The 19,209-nt window shown below is 43.0% G+C and overlaps 1 protein-coding gene across 6 annotated transcripts in view; it reads right to left on the reverse strand.

Annotated features, from left to right (window-relative positions):
* The window catches only part of hspbap1 (hspb associated protein 1), a 290,867-nt gene that overhangs the window by 19,670 nt on the left and 251,988 nt on the right, over positions 1-19,209 (reverse strand). For 5 of the 6 annotated variants that reach the window (XM_073046143.1, XM_073046139.1, XM_073046141.1 and 2 more), the window contains one exon: positions 158-268. The exons of the other annotated variant lie outside the window; for it this stretch is intronic. In XM_073046143.1, coding sequence (XP_072902244.1) covers positions 158-268 — 111 coding nt within the window. The remainder of the gene's footprint in view (positions 1-157; positions 269-19,209) is intronic. 6 annotated transcript variants of the gene reach the window in all.

Below are 19,209 nucleotides of genomic sequence, written 5' to 3' on the forward strand. Positions count from 1 at the left end.
GGGCAGATGTGTGGGGTATGGAGGAGATACACGTGAGAGCAGGTGAACACACACTTGGCCGTATTGATTTGAACATCTCCTGGAGGGTTTTACATTTGAATTTGGTAATCCAGGATGTTATGTCTATACTTCAAAAATTAAACAGAAAATCACACACCTCAGTGGTATTCAGCCAGCTGGTAGGGTCAGTATGAGAATCTGCAGACTTCACAGCACAGACCACTGTCCGAGCCAACGCCTCTCCAACTCTGGCTTCATTATCATCACCCTGGAAATGGTGCAGAACAGAATCAGAGGCAGCACTATTACTATAGTAAGAAGGGGAAAGACAGGGCTTCTTTCCATGAAGATTCAACAGAAATAACTCTTTCCTTAAAAAGAAACAGTCAACCAATGCAGTAGTGATTGAGGAGTGTGGTATTTGTTATGTGACGAAAGTCTTGAACACATTTCTACACAAGTACTGTGGAGAGGATTGTAACTGTTGCATCACTGCCTGACATGGAGGGGCCACTGCGAAGCATTGGAGACAGTTGGAAACTCAGCCACTGGCCTCCCCAGCATCAAGGGGATCTTCAAAAGACAAATATGAGAGCGAGAGAGAGAGAGAGAGAGAGAGCGAGAGAGAGAGTGACTGACTGACTGACTGACTCACTCACTCATTCACTCACTCTTTAGGAACAGCTTCTTCCCCTCCACCATCAAATTTCTGAATGGACAATTAAACCATGAACACTACCTCACTATTTTTGCATTCTTTTTGCACTAATTATTTAATTTTTCAATATATCTCTTGTTTTGTTTATATATAGCACTGCACTGTTGCTGCAAAACAACAAATTTCACGACATATACCACTGATGTTAAAATTGATTCTAATTCTCACTCTGCTAGTGTATAGACCTTAAATACACGTAGCTATGATACACACTGCCAAGAACGTAGAACAGTATAGTACAGGCCCCACAGCACACAAGGTTGTGCCAACCCCTTGACCTACTTCACGATTAATCTAGCTCATCCCTCCCATGGAACCATTTTTCTTTCATCCACGTGCCTATTGAACAATCTTTTAAATGTCCCTAATGTATCAGAAACAGAATTAAATTTCTTATCATTGACATATGACATGAAATTTGTTGTTTTGCAGCAGGAGTACAATGCAAAGGCATAAAAATCTATAAATTAGAAAAATAAATAAGTTGTGCAAAAAAAAAGGATCGTTCATAAATCTTAAACAAAAGAGACTCTGCAGATGTTGGAAATCCAGAACAACACATACAAAATGCTGGAGGAACTCAGCAGGTCAAGCAGCATCTATGGAAATAAACAAACAGTTGACGTTTCAGGCTGAGACCCTTCATCAGAACTGGAAAGAGCTGGAGAAGAAGGAATTGATAGGAGAGCAGAGTGGATCATGGGAAAAGGGAAGGAAGAGGGGAACAAGGGGAAGGTGTTGGCAGGTGAGGATAAGAGGTAGGAAGTCAGAGTGCGGAATAGAAGAAGAGGGAAGGAGAAGGAAATGAAATTTACCAGAAGGAGAAATGAACATTTGTGCCATCAGGTTAGAGTCTACCTATATGGAATATGAGGTGTTGCTCCTCCACCCTGACAGTGGCTTCATCATAGCAAAAGAGGAGGCCATGGACCCACAAATCAGAATGGGAATGAGAAAAGGAATTAAAATGGTTGGCTGCCGGGAAATTCTGCTCACCCCATCTTCCTACCACCTTAACAGGGATAAAGTTCCTCTTGTCCTCACCTACCATCCCATGAATCTCACCGACTATTCCATGAGCCTGCACATCCAACACATCATTCTCCATAACTTCAGTCATCTCCAACGGGATCCTACCGCCAAACTCATCTTTACCTCCCCACCCCACTCTCCATTTTCCACAGGGATTGCTTCCTCCATGATTCCCTTGTCTATTTGTCCCTCCCCACTAATCTCCCTCCTGGCATATATTTCTTGCAAGTGAAAAAAATGCTACACCTGCCCATTTAACTCCTCTCTTACCTCCATTCAGAGCCCCAAACAGTCCTTCCAAGTGAAGCAACACTTCACCTGATAATCTGTTGAGGTTATCTATTATATCTGGTTCTCCTGATGTGGCCTCTTCTACACTGATGAGACCTAACGTAAATTGGGGGGGGGGGGGGGGGGGAACACAAGGAAATCAACCAGTGCTGGAAATTCAAGCAACACACACAAAATGCTGGTGGAACACAGCAGGCCAGGCAGCATCTATAGGAAGAAGCAGTCGATGTTTCGGGCTGAGAGCCTTCGTCAGGATTTCGGGTCTCAGCCAGAAATGTCAACTGTGCTTCTTCCTTTAGATGCTGCCTGGCCTGCTGCGTTCCACCAGTATTTTGTTTGTGTAATTGGGAGGATTGCTTTGTCATGCACCTCCAATTCATCCACCAACCATTTTGATTCTTACCCTTATTTGCATTCTCAGATTGGAGGAGCAACACCTCATATTCCGTCTAGGTATCCTCCAGCCTGTTGCCATGAACATCAATTACTCCTTCCAGTAAAGTGCTTTGACCAGCGGCCAAACTGGACATTGTAAGTTTTGAGAGGAGGGGACTTCAATCAGGTCCACCACCCGAGTACAGAAGGGAGCAGTGGGTTGGTGTAGCGAAGAAGAGTTTTGTCCAGCGACCAATCGTCATTTGTGTTTGATTAATAACAGCAAATTAAAGGAAGGCAGGCGCAAGTGCAGCAGCCATTGTCTGAGTGGACAGAGTCAGAGTGGAGATCTTGAGGCTTTAGCTCTTTGAGATTTCTGCTGAGAGAGGCTTTAGTCAGAGAAAGCAAAAGAAAAGAAGAGCTCTAGGTTAATTATTTTTGTCATCCCTTCTTTATATCTGCTTAGCTACGAGAGTAGAGATCCCATACAGGATAGTTGAATGCTCCTCTTGTGGGATATGGGAAGGCAGGGAGACTTCCAGTATCCCTGCTGACTACAATTGCAAGAAGTGCATCCAGATGCAGCTTCTCATAATTCACGTTAAGGAATTGGAGCTGGAACTGGATGAACTCTGGACCATTCAGGAGGCTGAAGGGGTGATAGATAGGATAGAAAGGACACAGAGAGACAGTAACACCAAAGGTGAAAGACACAGGTGACTGCATGGCAGCCAGGAAAGGGAAGGGGGTGAAGGAGCCAGTGCAGAGTACCACTGTGGCCATTCCTTTCGACAACCGTTTTCCACTTCGGACACTGTTGGAGGGATGAGAGTTAGAATGCTTGGGTCTCTGGCACTGAGTCTGCTTCTGTGACTCGGAAGGGAAGTGAGGAAAAGAGCCACGCTGTGGTGATAGGGGATTTCTTAATTAAGAGAACCTAAACTTTAGGGTTCTAAGAGTAAACCTAGCAATTATCAGCCTGTAAGTTTGACGTCAGTGGTGGGTAAATTAATGGAAAGCATTCTTGGAGATGGTATAAATAAGTATCTGGATAGACAGGGTTTGATTAGGAACAGTCAACATGGATTTGTGCGTGGAAGGTCATGTTTGACAAATCTTATTGAATTTTTTGAAGAGGTTACTAGGAAGGTTGACGAGGGTAAAGCAGCGGATGTTGTCTACATGGACTTCAGTAAGGCCTTTGACAAGGTACTACATGGAAGGTTAGTTAGGAAGGTTCAATTGTTAGGTATTAATATTGAACTAGTAAATGGATTCAACAGTGGCTGGATGGGAGATGCCAGAGAGAAGTGGTGGAGTAGTAGTGGTGGAGTAACTGTTTGTCAGGTTGGAGGCCGGTGACTAGTGGTGTGCCTCAGGGATCTGTACTGGGTCCAATGTTGTTTGTCATATACATTAATGATCTGGATGATGGGGTGGTAAATTGGATTAGTAAGTATGCAGATGATACTAAGATAGGTGGTGTTGTGGATAATGCAGTAGGTTTTCAAAGCTTGCAGAGAGATTTAGGTCATTTAGAAGAGTGGGCTGAAAGATGGCAGATGGCGTTTAATGCTGATAAGTGTGAGGTGCTACATTTTGGTAGGACTAATCAAAATAGGACATACATGGTAAATGGTAGGGCATTGAAGAATGCAGTAGAACAGAGTGATCTAGGAATAATGGTGCATAGTTCCCTGAAGGTGGAATCTCATGTGGATAGGGTGGTGAAGAAAGCTTTTGGTATGCTGGCCTTTATAAATCAGAGCATTGAGTATAGGAGTTGGGATGTAATGTTGAAATTGTACAAGGCATTGCTAAGGCCAAATTTGGAGTATTGTGTACAGTTCTGGTCACTGAATTATAGGAAATATGTCAACAAAATAGAGAGAGTATAGAGGAGATTTACTAGAATGTTACCTGGGTTTCAGCACCTAAGTTACAGAGAAAGGTTGAACAAGTTAGGTCTTTATTCTTTGGAGCATAGAAGGTTGAGGGGGGACTTGATAGAGGTATTTAAAATTATGACGGGGATAGATAGAGTTGATGTGTTTAGGCTTTTTCCATTGAGAGTAGGGGAGATTCAAACAAGAGAACATGCATTGAGAGTTAGGGGGCAAAAGTTTAGGGGTAACACCAGGGGGAGCTTCTTTACTCAGAGAGTGGTAGCTGTGTGGAATGAGTTTCCAGTAGAAGTGGTAGAGGCAGGTTCGATTTTGTCATTTAAAAAAAAATGGATAGGTATATGGACAGGAAAGGAATGGAGGGTTATGGGCTGAGTGCAGGTCGGTGGGACTAGGTGAGAGTAAGCATTTGGCACGGACTAGAAGGGCCGAGGTGGCCTGTTTCCGTGCTGTAATTGTTATATGGTTAATGAAGGGTACTGTGGGCAAGAATGGAGATTCCCGGATAGCATGTTGTGCCCAGGTGCCAAGGTCTGGGATATCTCAGATTGAGCCCACAATATCCTTAGTTGAAAGGTGAACAGCTAGAAGTTGTGATTCCTGCAGGTACCAAAGAGATGGGGAGGATGAGTGATGAGGTTTTGCATAGGGAGTTCAGTGAATTAGGTGCTAAGTTAAAGGGTTAAAGTTAAAGTTAACCTCCAGGGTTGTGATCTCCAGACTGCTAACCATGCCATGTGCTACCGAGGGCATAACAAGTAAGATTACCCAGTTTAATTTGTGGCCAAGGAGTTGGCGTAGGAGGAAGGGCATAAGATTTTTGGATCATTGAAATCTCTTCCTGGGAAGGTGGGAACTGTACAGAAGGGACAGTTTGCACCTGAACTGGAGGGGGACTAATATCCTAGTGGGAAGGTTTGTAAATGCTGCACAGTGGGGTTTAAACTAGAGTTGCAGGAGAATGGGAACCAGAGTGTCAGAACTGTTAGTGGAGAAGTTGTGGAGGCAGATGTTGGTAAGACCTCAGACAAAGTTAGGAATCAAAAGGTTGAGATTGGTGGAATGAGTGTCCTGAGCTGCCTATTGTAGGAAAGGCGGATAATAGTGCTGAAGATGGGGTAGCTGGTTTTCAAACAGAGGCAATGTGTAGTGAGCAGAGGCTGATGACAGGGCAGAATTGCCATCAACAGGATGAGTTGCAAAGTAAAAGCCTGACACAGGGTGAACATAGGACTGGAAGTGTTGTATTTGAATGCTCACAGTTTACGGAATAATGATGAACTTGCAGCACAGTTGCAGATTTACACGAATAATGTTGTAGGCATCACTGAATCATGGCTGAAAGATTACAGCTGGGAGCTTAATGTCCAAGGATACACATTGTATAGAAAGGTGAGGCTGGAAGACAGACTTGCTGTTTGTAACAAATGAAATCAAACTATTAGAAAGAGGTGTCATAGGGTCAGAAGTTGTTAAATCTTTGTGGATAGGGCTAAGGAACGGCAATGTAAAAAGACACTGATGAGTGTTGTATATAGAACCCAAACAATAATAAGGATATGGCCTACAAATTACAATGGGAGGTAGAAAATTTTACAATAGTTCGATAGGCAGCTGGATTGGAAAAAACAGGATGGTGCAAAGTTCCAGGAGGGTGAATTGCTAGAGTGCCTATGAGATGGCTTTTTAGAGCAGTTCATGGTTGAGCCCACTAAGAAATGAGCTATTCTGGATTCGGTGTTGTGCAGTAAATCAGAATTGATTTGAGAGCTTAAGGTAAAGGAACCCTTCGGGGAAAGTGATCATAACATGATCAAATTCACCCTGAAATATGAGAAGGAGAAGCTAAAGTCTGATGTATCAGTATCCCAGTGGAGTAAAGGGAATTACAGAGACATGAAAGAGGAGTTGCCCAGAACTGATAGCAAAAGAACACTAGCAGGGATATCGGCAGGACAGCAATGGCTGGAATTTCTTAAGTACATGGGAGGGCACAGGATATATACATCCCAAAGAGAAAAAGATATTCTAAAGGCAAGATGATGCAACAGTGGCTAACACAAGAATTCAAAGTCAACGTAAAAGGCAAAGAGAGGGCATATATTAGAGCAAAAAAATAGTTGGAAGTTAGAGAACTGGGAGGCTTAAAAAAAGCAATAGAAGGCAACTCAAAAGTCATTAAGATGGAATATGAAAGTAAACTTGTGAATAGTACAGCCGGCTCTCCTTATCTGCAGATTCCGCATGCGCGGATTCAACCAACCGCTGATCGGGGAAACCCGGAAGTTCTCTCTCTAGCACTCATTGTTTGAGCATGTTCAGACTATTTTTTCTTGACATTATTTCCTAAACAATATAGTATAACAACTATTTACATAGCATTTACATTGTATTAGGTATTATAAGTAATCTAGAAATGACTTAAAAGTACAGGCAGTCCTCGGGTTATGAATGAGTTCCGTTCCCAAGTCAGTCTTTAAGTTGGATTTGAAATCGGAACAGGTACATCCAGTATTATTTAGCGTCAGTTAGTCAAACGTTTTTCTTAGTATATAGTACATATTTTAACTTTCTATGCATATAAACACTTAAGAAACATACGTATTTCAATAATTTAACCACTGCGTTGCTTAGTAATAATTGTAGCTTTCATCGGGGCATGGCCTTTCACATACTGCATTAAAATTGTTCCGATCATTGACCGACTGTAGCCTAACGCTTTTCCAATGACTGATGGCGTTTCACCTCTTCCTGATTGCTTTATTACATCCACCTTATTTTCAATCGCGAGCGTGATTATTTTCATGAACAGAAACACTGTGGATTCAGAGCTTCGCCGCCAGGTCCCAATGTCCACCGCACGGAGACATGTTAAATAAAGTCCGGGGTTCCACTGGGTCCTAAAGATCACCGCACTGAGACAGGTTAAATAAGGGACTTGAGTATCCGCGAGGGATCCTGGAACCAATCCCCCGCGGACGAGGAAGGCGGACTGTATTAAGGAGGATACCAAATTTTCTTCACGTACATAAAGTGTAAAAGAGAGGCAAGAGAGTTGATAATGAGCTGCTGGAAAATAATGCAGAAAAGGTAGTAACGGGAGACAATGAAATGGTGGACCAACTGAATAAATACTTTGTGTCAGTCTTCACTGTGGAAGACATTAGCAGTATGCTGGAAGTTCCAGGTGTCAGGGGTCATGAAGTGTGTGACGTTACCATAACTAGAGGAAAGAGTCTTAGGAGACTTAAAGATCTGAAGGTACAAAAGTGTAGATAAGTCACCTGGACCTGATGGTGTACACCACATGGTTCTTAAAGAGATGGCTGAAGAGATTATGGAGCATTAGTAATGCTCTTTCAGGAATCACTGGCTTCTGGAATGGCTCTGGAAGACAGGAAAATTGCAAATGTCAATCCACACTTCAAGAGGGAAAAGAGAGGCTGAAGAAAGAAAACTGTAGGCCAGTTAGTCTGACCTCAGTGTGCAAAGATGTTGGAGTCAATTATTAAGGTTGATGTCTCAGGATACTTGAAGGCACATGATAAAATAGGCCATAGTCAGCATGGGTTCCCCAACTGAAAATCAGTTGATGTTGTGTACTTGGAATTTCAATTACAGGAAAGATTCTAGCATTGAAAAAGCAGTGACTGATGGGCAGGAGGCAAAGAGTGCGAATAAAGGGAGCCTTTTCTAGTTGGCTGCCAGTGACTAGTGGTGTTCCACAGGAGTCTGTGTTGGGCTTATTCTTTTTATGTTATTTGTCAATGATTTGGATGATGGAATTGATGGATATGTTACAAAGTTTGCAGATGTTTTGAAGATAGGTGAAGGGGCAGGCAGTTTTGAGGAAGCAGAGAAACTACAGAAGGACATAGACAGTTAATGAGAATGGGAAGTGGAATACAGTGTTGGGAAATGTATGGTCATGCACTCTGGTAGAAGAAATGCAATTGGATCCTCAACTTCCTAACCGGAAGACCACAGTCTATGTGGATTGGTGATAACATACTCTCCTCACTGACGATCAACACTGGCGCACCTCAGGGCTGTGTGCTTAGCCCACTGCTCGACTCTCTGTATACACATGACTCTGTGGTTAGGCATAGCTCAAATACCATCTACAAATTTGCTGATGATACAACCATTGTTGGTAGAATCTCAGGTGGTGATGAGAGGGCGTACAGGAGTCAGATGTACTAATTAGTGGAGTGGTGCTGCAGCAACAACCTGGCACTCAACTTCAGTACGACGAAAGAGCTGATTGTGGACTTCAGGAAGGGTAAGACGAAGGAACACATACCAGTTCTCACAGAGGGACAGAAGTGGAGAGAGTGAGCAACTTCAAGTTCCTGGGTATCAAGATTTCTGAGGATCTAACCTGGTCCCAACATATCGATGTAGACATACAGAAGGCAAGACAGCAGCTCTACTTTATTAGGAGTTTGAAGAGATTTGGCATGTCAACAAATACACTCAAAAACTTCTATAGTTGTACCATGGAGAGCATTCTGACAGGTTGCACCACTGTCTGGTATGGAGGGGCTACTGCACAGGACCAAAAGCTGCAGAAGATTGTATATCTAGTCAGCTCCATCTTGGGTACTAGCCTATAAAGTACCCAGGACATCTTTCGGGAGCAGTGTCTCAGAAAGGCAGTGTCTATTATTAAGGACCTCCAGCACCCAGGGCATGCCCTTTTCTCATTGTTACCATCAGGAGGAGGTACAGAAGCCTGAAGGCACACACTCAGCAATTCAGGAACAGCTTCTTCCCCTCTCCCATCCAATTCCTAAATGGACATTGAAGCTTTGGACACTACCTCACTTTTGTTTTTAATATACAGTATTTCTGTTTCTGCACATTTAAAAAAATCTATTCAATATACACGATTTACTTGTTTTATTTATTATTATTATTTTTTCTCTCACTGATAGATTATGTATCGCATTGAACTGCTCCTGATAAGTTAACAAATTTCACATCACATACCGGTGTTAATAAACCTGATTCTGATTCTGAATAGGTTGACTATTTCCTAAATGGAGAGAAAATACAAAAATCTGATATGCAAAGGGACTTGGGAGTGTTTGTGCAGGATTCCCAAAAAGTTAATTTGCAGGTTGAGTCTGTGGTGAGGAAGGGAAATGCAATGTAAGCATTCATTTCCAGATGGCTAGAATATATAGCGCCTATAAAAAATATTCACCCCCCCACCCCCAGAAGTTTTCATATTTTACAACATTGAATCACAGTGGATTTAATTTAGCTTTTTTGGCACTGATCAACAGAAAAATACTCTTGTGCCAAGATGAAAAATCTAATTCCAATTGGCTGCACCAGTGATGATTTGGTGTTTCATTGTCGGGTTCTGTCAGGTTACAGTGGGACTCAAGTGTAAACCAATGAATGCTCTTTTACCAGGACTTATTAGGAAGCACAACGGCAACAGTCTTTCAAAAACAGGAGGCAGGCATGAATTCAAAATGGCTGGCAGAGGTCTTACCCGGGAAAGGCAGCCCAGCGAGGGCAGACAATCCAGAGCACACAGGCAAAAATCAGGTCCAAGAACAGGCAAAATCCAAAAACACAGAATCAGGCAAAAATCAGTTGGCAGCAGTCGCAATGACAGGTTAGAACAACACAAATCATAGCTGGGATGAACTAGCAGAGAATGCAAGTCAAAGCAGGGTTTAAATGGACAGGGTAATGAGTGAAAATAGAAACAGGTGGGTGCAAGTGAGGAGACAAACAGGTAATTGGAGGAAGTCCAAAAAGGAAAGGGGCTGGGCCAAAGCCCACGTGGCCAGGTGAAAGAAAGCAGAAATTAAAGACTGTCGTGGTCCAGAGCTATCAGCGGAGGCCCTTCGACCCAGTGTTCAGGCCGGATCCTTAACACTACCCCCCCCACCCCACGGGTGTCTCCAGACACCCTTCTTGCTGGTATGGGATGGCTCCTATGAAAGTCCCTAATGAGAGAGGGATCCAGGATATCTCAAGCGGGAACCCAATACCTCTCTTCGGGGCCTCCCAATCAACGTATTGCAGTCCACCACCTCTGCGTCGAACGTCCAGTAATCGGTGCACAGTGAAGGTCTTTGAGCCATTGATGAGACGGGGAGGGGGAGGGGGCTTAGGGGTGGGACAGAGGGGGCTGCAGATAAAGGGCTTAATCCTTGAAACATGGAATGTAGGATGGATTCTGTGAAGGGTAGGGGTTAGTTTTAGACGTACCACCGAAGGGCTGATCACCTTGGTGATGGGGAAAGGTCCAATGTAGCATGGCGCCAGCTTGCCGGAGTCCATCTTTAAGGGGATGTCACGTAAAGATAACCACACCTTCTGACCCTGGCGGTAACGGGGGGCCTCGATGCAGTGACGGTCTGCTTGCTGCTTCATTCTGGCTGTAGACTGAAGCAGTGCCTTTTGGGCTCATCTCCAGGTCCATGAACACCTCTAGAAAAACCTCCTCCTGAGGTGTGAATAAGGGGGGTTGATAGCCAAGACAGCACTGGAATGGTGATAAGCCTGATGAAGCAGAAATCAAGGAATTGATGGCGTACTCGACCCAGGGAAGTTGCTGACTCCAAGAGGAAGATTCCCGAGACGTCACACAACGGACCATCACCTCCATCTGCTGATTAGCTCACTCGGTCTGGCCATTACTCTGTGGATGAAACCCAGATGAGAGGTTAACCCTGATCCCGAGTAGTTTGCAAAAGGCTCTCCAAAAGTGGGAGGTAAATTGTGAACCTCTGTCAGATACCACTTCAACGGGGAGACCGTGAATACGGAAAACATGCTGAATCACCAGGTTGGCAGTCTCCTTGGCAGAGGTCAGCTTGGGAAGGGGAACTAAGTGGACCGATTTGGAAAAACGATCCACTATGGTAAGAACGGTAGTGTTACAGTCGGATGGAGGGAGTCCAGTGACAAAGTCCAGTGTAATGTGTGACCAGGGCCTTCTAGGAACAGGCAGTGGTTGCAGGAGACCAGTAGGTGGCTGGCCGGAGGTCTTGTTCTGTGCACAGACTGGGCAGGCAGAAATGAAGCTCTCAACATCCTTCCTCAGGGATGGTCACCAAAATCTTCGACTGATGAAAGCCGTCGTACGTCTGATGCCAGGGTGACATGCCAGTCTGGCGGTGTGTCCCCACTGGAGAACCTGGGAGCAGACAGACTGGGGAACATACAATAGATTAGCAGGGCAAGCACCAGGAACAGACTCACCCTGCTGGGCCGACTGGACCACAGATTCAATCTCCCACTATGCTGCGGTGACCAGACATTGCTAGGGGAGAATGGTCGTAACCTTGATCATGGTCAGTTGTTGGAAAGTGCCTGGAGAGCGCGTCAGGCTTGCTGTTCTTAGAGCCAGGACGGTAGGCCAGGGTGAATCTAAAACAGGCAAAAAACAGGGACCACCGAGCCTGGCGAAAGTTGAGGCGTTTGGCTGAATGGATATATTTCAGGTTCTTGTGATCCATCCAGACTAGAAAAGGAGTAGTCGTTCCCTCAAGCCAATGCCACCATTCCTCAAGAGCAAGTTTAACAGCCAATAACTCTTGATCGCCGATGTCATAGTTGCGTTCTGCGGGCGAAAATCTGTGGAGAAAAAAGGCGCACGGGTGTAGCTTGTCGTCCCCTGCTGAATGCTGTGACAGTATAGCCCCTACTCCTACATCAGAGGAGTCAGTCTCTACAATAAATTGCCTGGTAGGATCGAGCTGAAGGAGAATAGGTGCCGTGGTGAAATGAGTCTTTAGATCAGAAAAGGCTTTCTCAGCCGCTGGATTCCAGGCGAACTTTGACTTGGAGGAGGTTAGGGCAGTCAGCGGGGCGGCCAGGATGCTGAAATTCTGAATGAATCGGCGATAGAAGTTGGCAAACCCAAGAAAGCATTGGACATCTCGTCGAGAGGCGGGTTGTGGCCACTCCTCTACCGCCTTGATCTTCTGAGGGTCCATCTGGATTCCTCCAGCGCTGATCACATATCCCAACTCCGCCTTCACAAGTAACTGATTCTCCAGGAGTCGTTGGAGCACCCGACAGACGTGCTGGGTGTGTTCAGAGAGGGACTTAGAAAATACCAGAATGTCATCTAAGTACACAAATACAAGTTGATTCAGCATGTCTCTGAGGACGTCATTTACCAGGGACTGGAACACAGCAGGACTATTAGAAAGTCCGAAAGGCATTACTAAATACTCGTAGTGCCCAGATGGTGTATTGAACGCGGTCTTCCACTCTTCCCCCTCCCTTATGCGGAACAGATGGTAAGCGTTGTGGAGGTCGAGCTTGGAGAAGATAGAAGCACCCTGGAGCAATTCAAATGCATAAGAGGAAGAGGATAGCGGTTCTTAACGGTGAACTCATTGAGACCTCTATAGTCCATGCAAGGACGCAGGGACCCGTCCTTCTTGGCTACAAAGAAGAACCCTGCGCCTGCTGGGGAGGAAGAGGGATGGATAATTCCTGCAGCCAAGGCCTCCTGGATATACTCGTCCATCGCTTCCCTTGGAGACAGGGAATACAGACGAGGTTATATATAGATAATATAATACTAGATGGCGAGGTTCCCGGAAGGAAATCTATAGCGCAATCATAGGGGCGATGCGGGGGTAAGGTGGTGGCCCCAGTCTTGCTGAATACCAGCTTTACTTCCAGATATTCTGGGGGTACAGAGGACAGATCAGGAAACTCTTCTGTAGACAGAGGAACTGGACACATGAGCAACACGCAGACAATGATTTAGGCAGAAAGGACTCCAGCTTAACACTCTGTTATTAGACCAATCAATGTGTGGACCGTGCTGAGCTAGCCATGGGTGGCCTAACACAACTTCAGCTTTGAGGGAATCTATTACATGAAAAGCAATGCTCTCCTGGTGATTGCCAGAAATGAAGAGACTAACCGAAGCTGTAGAGTGGGTAACCATGGCAATTTTCACTCCAGTTAAGCCTCCAGGGGTTGCTTCAGATGGGAGAGTGGCATCCCGAGATTGGCCGCTAAACTGGAACTGATAAAGTTTCCCTCAGCCCCGGAGTCGATAAAAACTGAAACGGTGCGTCTCCTCCCTTCAGCCAGTATAAAAGCAGGTAGCAGGGTTCGAGAGACGGGGAACCGGGGGAAGGAAGTACTGCTCGCTCGTAGTCCCCTCTTTACGAGCGAGCATTGGGTTTTACGGGACAGGTAGATACGTAGTGACCAGCCTGAGCACAATACAGACAGGAGTTGGTACTGACTCTCCTTCTTCTTTCCGAAGGAGACAGATGGGTACAATCAATCTGCATGAGTTCCGTTGGGCTGAATGGGGGTGACTGAGGACTCAGGGAAGGAGATCTGGGTGCTGGCTGGGAAAATGTCAGACGCCCCCTGCTGGTTCTTCATGACCCCCGGATATCACACTCCTGCAGACGCTGTTTTATGCGGCTGTCAATCTTAATGGCCAAACCGACCAGCTCTTGGAAGCCAGCAGGCAGGTTGCAGTTGGCTAGTTCATCCTTAACCTTTTCGCTAAGCCCGTAGAGGAACACGTCGGATTGGGCTGCCGAATTCCAGTTGGTAGTGGTGGCTAGCGTGCGGAACTGAATGGCGCAGTCCAAAACGGAACGGTTACCCTGATGAACTCGCAACATCTACCTTGCTGCCTCTTGCCCCTGCTGGGAACGGTCAAAGACTCTTCTCATCTCCTCACAAAAGTCCTTAAAAGTGTGGCAAAAAGGGGATCTGCTGTCCCACACAGCCGTACCCCACTCTCTTGCTCTTCCTGACAGCAGTGTGATAACATAAGCAATACGGGATCGATCAGTGGGGAAGGTAGTGGGCTGCAGCTCAAAAACCAGCAAGCATTGAGACAGGAAGAATCTGCAGGTGCCTGGTTCACCATTGTAAAGTTCAGGTGGAGGTAAACGGGGCTCTCAGGCTGGTTGGGTTGGAGTCTGTGGGGCTGATGGTGCCGCAACAGAAGACAGGTTAGAGCTCAGCGCCAGCTGAATCTGCTGTAGTACACTGGGAGGCCATGCTGGTCAGAGTGGCGGAGAAGGCTTCCATCGACTGGTTGATAGAGGCGAACTGCGTTTCATGTCTCCCTAACAACACGCTCTGTTGGGAGAGGGCCTCACGCACCTGGTTGGGGTCCGCTGAGTCCATCTGGCCAGTTCGTTCTGTCGAGTTACGGTGGGACTCAAGTGTAGACCAATAAATGCTCTTTTACCAGGATGTATTAGGGAGCACAAAGGCAACAGTCTTTCAAAAACAGGAGGCAGGCATGAATCCAAAATGGCTGGCAGAGGTCTTACCCAGGAAAGGCAGTCAGGCAAGGGCAGATGATCCAGAGCGCACAGGCAAAAATCAGGACCAAGAACAGGGAAAATCCAAAAACACAGAATCAGGGAAAATCAGTTGGCAGCAGTCGCAATGACAGGCTAGAACGACACAGGTCAGAGCTGGGATTCAGAGGCCGGATCCTTAACATTCATATTGGGGGGGGGGGGGGGGGGATACTTATGCAATCAATTATTTTGTGTTTTATATTTGTAATTAATTTTGATCACTTTATAGAGATCTGTTTTCACTTTGACATGAAAGAGTCTTTGTTTGTTGATCAGTGTCAAAAAAGCCAAATTAAATGCACTATTATTCAATGCTGTAAACCAACAAAACATGAAAACTTCCGGGAGGGGTGATGCACCATCAATAACTCTCGGAGACGTGAGTCGAGATAGGCTTTTATTAGCTGGAAGGAAGCACCGTCAGCAGCAAGAGCCCACCACACAACATCCTGGAGACTGAGGGAGGAGCGTGCCTCCAATCGCCTTTATACAGGGGTCTGTGGGAGGAGCCACAGGAGCAGTCAGCGGGGGGGGGGGGGGGCGTGTCCAGACAGGTATATGTAGTTCACCACAAGGGGTGAATATTTTTTATAGGTACTGTAAAAGCAAGGATGTAATATTGCGACTTTATAAAGCACCAGTAAGGCCTCACTTGGGGTATTGTGAGAAGTCTTGGGCCCTTATCTTAGAAAGGATGTACTGAAACTGGAGAGGAGTCAAAAGACGTTCAGGGAAATGATTCCAGGTTTGAGTGGCTGGTCATATGAAGAAAGTTTGATGGCTCTGGTCCTGTATTCACCAGAATTCAGAAGAAGGAGGGGTGACCTCATTGAAACCTATTGAATGGTGAAAGGCCTTGATAGAATGGATAGATAATTCTGATTTTTTTAAGAAACTTTCTTCTGAGTTACTGAATCTTAACGAATATAAGTTGATCATGGGTGGTGACTTAAATTGTTGTTTAAATCCGGTGATTGACAGGTCATCAACCAATCCGTCGCTTCCTAATAAAGCGGCGGCTTGTATTAATTCTTTTTTACTAGAATATGGCCTGGTTGATATCTGGAGATATAAACACACCAATGATAAAGATTTTTCTTTTTTCTCACACGTTAATCATAAGTATTCTCGAATTGAATACATTTTTTTTAGATACACATCTGTTAAACTCCGTTGTTGAATGTGCGTATGACATCATTGTGCTTTCAGATCATGCGCCTTTAAAGTTAACCTTGGAGCTTTTGGATAACTTTTTGAAAATGTCACAGTGGAGATTGAATCCCATACTGTTATGTGTTTCAGCTTTTGTTAGTTTTATTAAGGAGCAAATTTCTATATTTTTTGAATTTAAAGCAACTGAATGAATGTCAAACCTGGTTATATGGGACATGTTGAAATCGTTTCTTAGGGGACAGATAATCTCATATTCAGCAGCTTTGAGAAAGAAAGCTAAAGCGGAATTGTCAGTGCTTATTAATAAAATTAAAGAGATAGATAAAGCTTATTCAGTTAAACCTACTGAGGACCTTTATAAAGAAAGGGTCGAACTTCAATCACAGTATGATTTGCTTCTGTCCTTTCCCACTGAACAGCAAATTTTTAAATCTAAAAGTTTATTTTATATACATGGGGAGAAATCTGCTAAGCTTTTGGCGGGTCAGTTAAAGGCTGGGATGGTCAGAAGACAGATATTTAAAATTTGTAGACGTGAGATCCTTATGAAATTAATAAGATATTTATGGATTTCTATTCTAATCTTTATAAATCTGAATTCTCTGATAGCATTATTACTATGAATAGATTTTTGCAAAGGTTAAACATACCTCAAATTTCGATTCAAGATGTTGATATGTTAGATGCACCTATTAAACAAGAGGAGACAGCCAAGATGTCCTCTATGCAATTAGATAAAGCTCTGGGACCTGATGGTTATACAGTAGAATTTTACAAGACTTTTCATGAAATGCTTATACCACATCTTCATCAAACATTTACTGATTCTACATCCTCTGGGAACCTTCCTAAAACTTTTTATGAGGCATTAATTTCACTGATTCCTAAAAAAGGAAAAGACCCACTGGAATGTGTATCCTATAGACCTATTTCTTTATTGAATGTAGATTTTAAAATTCTCTCTAAGATTCTAGCAAATAGGCTTGAGAATATCTTGCCAAATGTTATCTCAAATGATCAAACAGGGTTTATCAAAAATTGGTACTCACATTTTAATATTCTAAGATTGTTAAATATCATTTATTCCCCCTCAGTCAAAGAATCTGAATGTATTGTATCTTTGGATGCAGAGAAAGCCTTTGACAGGGTGGAGTGGCCTTATCTATTTCAGGTTTTGAAGAGGTTTAATTTTGGTCCAGGATTTATTTCCTGGATTAAATTGATTTATCAGGCCCCGGTAGCTGCGGTTATAACTAATAATCAAAAGTCTCCTTATTTTAGATTATATAGAGGAACCCGTCAAGATTGTCCCCTTAGTTCTTTATTATTTAATTTGGCTTTAGAACCACTTGCTATTGCTCTTAGGGATTCTAATGCTATGCAGGGTATTAAGAGAGGGGATAAATTACATAAGGTTTCGTTATATGCGGATGATTTATTAGTTTACATTTCAAACCCTAGGAAATCTATTCCTTTTATGTTATCTATATTTATGGAATTTGGTACTTTCTCTGGATAGAAACTTAATTTACATAAAAGTGAATTATTTCCTATTAATAATAATTCTGATTATTATTATCAAATACCTTTTAGTATTGCTAAAAACCATTTCACTTACCTTGGTATCAAAATTACCAAAAATTTTAAAGACCTATATAGGGATAATTTCTCCCCTTTAGTTGAATATACTCAACAGGCGCTTTCTAAATGGTCGCCTATGTCGATGTCATTGATAGGTCGAATAAATGCTATAAAATGGTTATTTTACCGAAATTTTTATATATATTTCAAGCAGTTCCCTCTTTTGTTCCAAAAGCATTTTTTGATAAAATAGATTCTATGATTTTGTCTTACATTTTGTCTTACAAAAGCTCTGAAGTGAATAAACTTTTATTCCAAAAACCAAAAGAAGATGGAAGACTGGTCTTACCAAACTTCAGATTTTATTATTGGGCAATTAATGTTCGTTATATTACTTTTTGGATTTATGATATAGATGATCAGGATCGCCCTTCATGGTTACAGTTGGAGGAAAATTCCGTAACGGGGTTTCCTTTACCTTCTTTATTAGGAGCTCCCCTTCCGTTTTCGCTTTCCAGAATAGGTAGACAAGCTCTCAACCCCATTGTTAAACATACTTTAAAAATCTGGTTTCAGTTTCGTAGATTTTTTGAATTAAATGATTTTCTACTTTCTAGTAATATTTATTCTAATTTCTTTTTTAAACCATCAAATCTGGATAAGGCTTTTTTAACATGGAAAATTAAGGGAATAAAAACTTTTTTAGATTTGTTTTTAGAGGACTGTTTAATGTCCTTTTCGCAGTTAATGGATAAATATGACATCTCTAATACACATTTTTTCAGATACTTACAGGTTAGGAATTTTTAATGTGATTTTTTACCCAATTACCCCTTGGCCTGCTCTTTAAATTTGGCTCATGCTATTTTTCAGCTTAAACCATTTCAAAAACGATTAATAGCTATAATTTATAAACAGTTAATGAATGCTCGCCTGATGATAGGGTTCAATGCACTTGGGAAATAGAACTTCAACATTCACTTTCAGATAATCAATAGAGTAAAATTTATTATCTAGTCAGTAATTCATCTATCTGTGCACGCCATACCTTAATTCAGTTCAAGATAGTACATAGGGCCCATATGTCTAAAGATAAATTGGCGCATATTTTTCCTAATATAAGCCCTATTTGTGACAGATATAATGCAGAAATGGCTGCTCTGACTCATATGTTTTGGTCATGTGTAAGCTTAAATAATTTTTGGAGGGATGTGTTTGGAATACTATCTAAAGTTATAGATGTGGATGTTCAACCCAATTTACTTACAGCAATTTTTGGGATCATTCCAGAGGAAGCAGGCAGAGTGTCTGCTTCCGCTCAACATGTGATAGCCTTTCAACTTTACTGGCTAGGAGGGCTATATTGCTATACTGGAAAGACTCTAACCCACCTACTGTTTTTTATTGGCTCTCCTCCATTATGTCATGTCTAAGCTTGGAGAAAATTAGAAGCCGGACATTTGATACATCTTTTAATTTTGAACAAGTCTGGTGACCCTTTATTCAATATTTTCACATGATTTAATTAATTAATTAATTTTTCTTTATTCTCTTTAGGGAAATCCTTATCCGTGAAGGTTCGGAGATGACTGGAAGGATGTGTTTTTCTCTCTTTCTCTTTCTTCTAATTTTATCCTCAAATGGACTGCCCAATCATTCTTTTCTTTTCTCAAATAAAATTTCCAATCTTCTTCTTTTATGATTGTCAAGAGGAGCTGTGGTTTTTTTGATTATATTGTATATATAACAGCATAACATTTTACCTATCTGATCTTGACAATATATACTTTCTTTTTTACTG

This window comes from Hemitrygon akajei, chromosome 5, assembly GCF_048418815.1.
Source record: "Hemitrygon akajei chromosome 5, sHemAka1.3, whole genome shotgun sequence".
NCBI lineage: Eukaryota > Metazoa > Chordata > Chondrichthyes > Myliobatiformes > Dasyatidae > Hemitrygon > Hemitrygon akajei.